The sequence below is a fragment of the Canis lupus genome, chromosome 8 (genome assembly GCF_011100685.1).
Source record: "Canis lupus familiaris isolate Mischka breed German Shepherd chromosome 8, alternate assembly UU_Cfam_GSD_1.0, whole genome shotgun sequence".
NCBI lineage: Eukaryota > Metazoa > Chordata > Mammalia > Carnivora > Canidae > Canis > Canis lupus.
In genome coordinates this window covers 39,716,230-39,721,653 of record NC_049229.1, presented here as the reverse complement: position 1 = coordinate 39,721,653, position 5,424 = coordinate 39,716,230, and the positions used below count along the sequence as shown (strand labels likewise).

General features: G+C 48.6%; 1 protein-coding gene across 7 annotated transcripts in view; it reads left to right on the top strand.

Annotated features, from left to right (window-relative positions):
* The window catches only part of MAX (MYC associated factor X), a 24,503-nt gene extending 19,322 nt beyond the window's left edge, over positions 1 to 5,181 (top strand). For 3 of the 7 annotated variants that reach the window (XM_038544959.1, XM_038544960.1, XM_038544958.1), the window contains 2 exons: positions 2,270 to 2,393; positions 3,648 to 5,181. In XM_038544959.1, coding sequence (XP_038400887.1) covers positions 2,270 to 2,393; positions 3,648 to 3,835 — 312 coding nt within the window. In that variant the 3' untranslated portion in view covers positions 3,836 to 5,181. Of the gene's footprint in view, positions 1 to 2,269; positions 2,394 to 2,866; positions 2,968 to 3,647 lie in introns of those variants that run through there. The other 4 variants (XR_005363406.1, XR_005363404.1, XR_005363405.1 and 1 more) reach the window with 4 other exon arrangements.
* The last annotated feature ends 243 nt before the right edge of the window (positions 5,182 to 5,424 follow it).

The window sequence follows — 5,424 nt, the reverse complement described above, 5'->3', positions numbered from 1 at the left end:
TTCATGTATAACTATGTGAGGAAGAGACTGGTAGCACACAGGCTGCTACTTAGTGTGGTCATTCATTAGTAAGAGTCATCGCTGAACATTTGCAGTCTTGTTTTTTTCCTTTTTTTCCTTTTCCTTTTCCTGCAAATGAGTAGTTAATAAGAGCTAGTGTTGCTTTCTGGGAACTATTAGCTGAAAAAATAGGCAAACTCAAAGAGCCTGGGATATAATTATACATAGCAACCAGGTCATTGATGAGGTGCATAGAATTTGGAGGGCTAGGTGCAGTCTGAATTTCTAGAATTTCTAAGAAATAGCCACAGAGAGAAAAATTATGTCTGCAGTCATAGAGCCCAGAATGTACCTATCTCCTGGGTGCTTATAAACTTCCTCACTACTCTGCCAGCTATCCTGCAGTACTTCTTTAAAATTCCATCTCTAGTATCCAGAGAAGCAGAGTATTTTAATTAGTCCTTTCTAATTATGTGTGTGTGGGGTGGGGAGGTTCTTCCATTTTATCCCCTAATAATTACATTCTAGTAAGTTCCCTTCGGCAGAAACGGGAAAAGCATCTATGCAGCCAGAGTTGCAAGCCTGCTTTGCTGGGTACTCTAATTCTTCCAACATAAGCTGACTTACTCAGGAAACACACCTGGCTCAATCTCCACTCTTGTACCCTTGCTGTGCTATTCTCTCTGCCCAGAGTGACCCTTTCCCACAGATGTCACTTCAGTTGTGTGTTTGTGCGCTCGCGCCTGCACACGCACAGAGCCAAGGCCAATGCCTGGCACACAGTAGGTAATTGCCCCAGCCAGAAGCCATCTTTCCTGTGGCCTTTCTAATCTGTACTACTCAAGTTACACTTGTCGGTGCTGCCTTGTGATTTGCTTGTGTATAGATATATTTATCTCCTCAGCTAGATAGTAAGTAAGCTTCTGGGCCAAAGAAGCCACAACTAATACATTTTGTTTCCCCCACAGTGCTCAGTACCTTCACATAATTTGCAGCAGATAAAAATGGTTAAATATGAGCAATTTCCTTTTGAGGAAATTGCCTTAAGCATGCTATAAGAGGAAAGCCTGAAAGTTCTAGTACTTTTGAGGACTAGTAAATAAATCCAGGCCTTGCAGTCTTCTCTGATATGCTGCCCAGCCTGAGGTATAGAAATTGAGGTTGTCAGGGTTTAATACAAGTGGATTTAGCTTTGCTATCCTGAGGGTAGATGTTTTCCTTGCCCTTTCCCCCCTGTTGTGTTCTGGTGGTTTGGGACATGCTAGAAGTATGACACAGAACTGTCCAGTATTGCCCTACCCTGAGTAAGAAGTTTTGCTGCTACTGCTCAGAATCCTCAGTGGCATGAATGCCATACTCAGAACCTAGAATACCCTGCCTTGGGTATCAGTCCTCTTGGCTTTATACCATTCTACCAGTTTGGCTGGTTAGCTGCCTGGCCGTGAGTAACTCTGGCCATGTTTGCAGCCTGGAGGGACTCTTTGAGGCATGTTTGACCTCCAGGGGCACAGTAACCTGACATCCATTTTAATAGCTTATCAACCTCTTCCCCTAAAAGGGCAGTGCCTAGGCTGCCCATGGCCATGGTAAAGGTGCGGTTGCTTCCTGAAATGGCCCAATCTCCTGCCCTTCCTGTGTTGACATCAAGCTCTGACAGCTTTCACTCAAGTCTCTTCAGTCAGGAAGGTTGAAATAATGACACAGCAGCACGTAGTCAGGGTTAGTCTGAAGTCTAGGGACATTGGTGAAAAGCTCTGCACCTACTCCGATTCTGAGCTGGCTTCCCTAACAGCTTGTTCTTGTCTCTCTGGCCCAGCTGCCCATATCACTCCCTAGCAGAGAATGAGTAGTGCAAGCTCTCAGCTAAGTAGGATTTTAATGTTTTCAGACATAGCCAGGCTGAAGACTTGGAAAGCAGCCTAAATAACCAAAGGGGGATGGAGGAGTACAAGTTCAGGAATTGGATGGACCTGAGCTTGAATCCAGATTCTGCCAGTATCTAGCTGGTGACTGAATACACCAGTAAACTCTGAGCCTCGGGCTCCTGGTGGAGCTGCCTCCCAGTGCTGCCGTGAGGTAAGCTGTGTAAAGCACTTACACACAAGCACAGCTTGACCGGCACAGAGACGGCTTCAACAGCAGTTCCTCTCCTCTGTCAGCCCCGGCCCAACTCACCCTCCTGTCCTGCTCTTGCAGAAAGGCATGGTTTCCTCACTGCTTGGACGAGGTCCTTACTTTGTTCCCTTTGCTTTTTCTCCTGTTGCAACAGGCATCCCGGGCCCAAATCCTAGACAAAGCCACAGAGTATATCCAGTATATGCGAAGGAAAAACCACACACACCAGCAAGATATTGATGACCTCAAGCGGCAGAATGCCCTTCTGGAGCAGCAAGGTGAGCACCTGAGCTGGTGGGGCAGCTGGCCCTGCTGTGCTCTGGCCAGGTCAGGGCTTCGCACCTGGGCCTGCAGAGTCAGAACCAGTTACGGAGTGTGTGCTCATAAGTGGCTGCGGCCCTGCTTCTTGGGCCTGAATAGTTGAGTGTTAGAACCATCCTGAGGAAGGACCTGAGCCGCCAGTGAGGGAACAGTGGAGTCTAGGGGTTGGACATTTGGAGACTTTTTTCTGACCTGATCTCTCCCCTTCTTGGGGCTCAGGTGGTCTGCCTGCAGTAGGGGTCACACCTGGCATCAGGTGTCTCAAAAGAGAGGTCCTTGGATTGGAGTGTGCTGTGTAAGTACCAGAAACTCCAGGTGTTCAGGGACAGTGAGCCCTCCCCATTGTCAATGGTAGTCCAATCAGGGCAGCCTATGGGCCAGGCCCATGCTGTTCTCCAATGCTCACACCCGCCTTTTCCTACAACCACAGGGGAAAGCGAGAGCTGATCAAGTTCTTTGTTCCTGGGGAATTCACTTCTCTTCCTCCCTCATGGAAGATGCAAGTAAAAGGAAATGCAAGTAACCACCTGGGTTAGAACATCTCAAATAAAATAAAATAAAATAAGATAAAATAAACGGGTTGACCTTCCAGGCTCAAGATGAGCTGATCCCCAAGGGACGGGCAGTGGGAGGTGGCAGTGGGTTGGTTACTGGGCTGAGCAGCCTGCATGTAGGGGCTATGTGTCAAAAGGCCCAGGTATTCTGTGTGTATTGGTGACTTGCTTCCAAGTGTCCAGCTTGTCTTTCCAAGTGGATCTTGTACAAGAGAGCTAAGCCAAAACTTTTCTTTGGCTGACACATCTTATGTCATCCTTTCCTGCTGCTGTGTGGCCTTCACACCCTTGTGGAGCCTGGCATGGCCAGGCCAGCTTCTCCTCTGTCATTGCACTGCTGGTTCCCACAGGGAGCTTATGCTCCTGTCTCTACACTCGGCTTCCATGGCAGGACGGTGACATCACAAGCCTTCTCTTTAGGGTTGGGTGGCATCGCAGAGTGGCTGGCCATGTCCACTGGGCCCCCAGGTCTGGCTGGGAAAGGAGGGAAATGAAGTGTGTGGGTGGAACAGCCACCAGAAGGGACTGACTTCTAAGCCACCCTGAGCCTCGGGGGCCAGCAAGCCCTTCGGAAGAACAGGCTGGACCCTGAGCTGAGACTTAGTTACTCCCCCAGTCTCCAGAAGACTGTAACCTGCTTGTTTGGTTGCCTTTCAGTCCGTGCACTGGAGAAGGCGAGGTCGAGTGCCCAACTGCAGACCAACTACCCCTCCTCAGACAACAGCCTCTACACCAACGCCAAGGGCAGCACCATCTCTGCCTTCGATGGAGGCTCGGACTCCAGCTCGGAGTCAGAGCCCGAAGAGCCCCAAAGCAGGAAGAAGCTCCGGATGGAGGCCAGCTAAGCTCCGCGGGGCAGGCCAGCAATACAAACTGTCCGTCTCCTCCATCGTCCCGTCCTCCTTTCAGTTCATCCCCAGAACCCTCACAACCATTTAAGAGACTCTTTTTTTTCCTCTCTCTCTCTCTCTTTTTTTTTTTTTTTTAATTTTATTTTTACGTAGAAGCTCTTGGACAACAGCTCTCGTTCTCCTTCCCCATTTCCACAATTTTTTTTTTTTTTTTTAATGTTTCCCTTCAGGGATTCCCTGTCCCCACCAGGAATTTTTAAACCAAAACACCCCAACTTGGCAGCTTTTTCTGTGGAGGATAGACGGCCGGCCGGACCTCTGAGCACATGGTGTCCTGACCAGCCACCAGCTCCTCCAGCCCTGCCGGGCACTTGCCCGGAGGACTCCTGCCCCTCCCAGGCCTTTCCTCCCAGGCCACCCTCACCTCCGTTTGATAGACTTTGTGAATCTGTGGACTGCTCTACTTTAAGAAGATGACCGGTTTGGAGTAATCAGAACTAATCCCCTTTGTTTTTTAAGGATTTTTTTTTTTTTCCTAAAAAGCTATTTATCGCTCCTATTGAAAGACCAGATCTTTGAAGAAGTCTGTGATATAAAAACAAGTGGGGACAGATTTGCAGCACAGTCTTTGGCCTGTTTCACTCCTGCTTCTCTCAGCCAGCCATGGGGAGGGCCGCATGACACTCGTGTGGTATGTGTAGGGGACAGCCGGCAGCAGTGAAGTGGTAGCCGCCAAGGGGTGGTTAGGGGGTGGGACGAGGAGGGAGAATCGAGTCGGGTAGAGGTTTTGTTTTGAGGGCCAGTGATGATGTTTTGATATTTATTTCCTGCTACTGAAATTTGGATCTGAGTGAATTGTCCCTATTTCTGATGATGTCGGTATTGCAAAGCGACAGATTCATAAAGTAATGATCAAATCTTCCTTTCTTTCCGTGTGTATTTCTAAGAAATAGAGCCAACTGATTTTGTATGTAAATACCAAGAGCAATTTACCTGGTACTAAACCCGCACCCCAGTGCGGACCCTTCCCCACCCTCACCCTACTCTTGTTCCAACTGTCCTGGAACCCGTTCCCATTGTGTGATCCAGCCCTGGTCCTGGCTGCGGTCAGCAGATCCCAGTGAAGGGTTTTGTGTGTTTAGGCCTCATTTCTTTGTCTTTTTCCTACTCTGTTCCTGGCATTCGCTGATTTCTAGTGTGTACTCTGTAGTCTCAGTCCGTGTTTGATTCCATTCCATGGAAATAAAAAGTATGTTGTACATACTGCCCAAGAATTGTCTTGCAAGTTAAGGCTTTCCCCTTTACTATAAGACTATAAATAAAAACTTATTTTATCCTTCTTGGTGGTGGTGTCTTCTTGCCCTAGCAGAGGCCACGATGGTTAAGGGAAGGAACCCTCTCTGGAAGCCACAGGGCCTATGGGGAGACCTAACAGAAGGGTCACTTACCTGGGCTTACAGAATTGGGAGCTCCTGGAAGCCACAGCAACCCTCTTGTTCTAAGGGCTCAGATCAGCTGGGCAGGCCAGGGGATGGGTGAGCCAGTGGTGGTGACTTTGCTCATTGAATAGAAGTTTTTAAAGT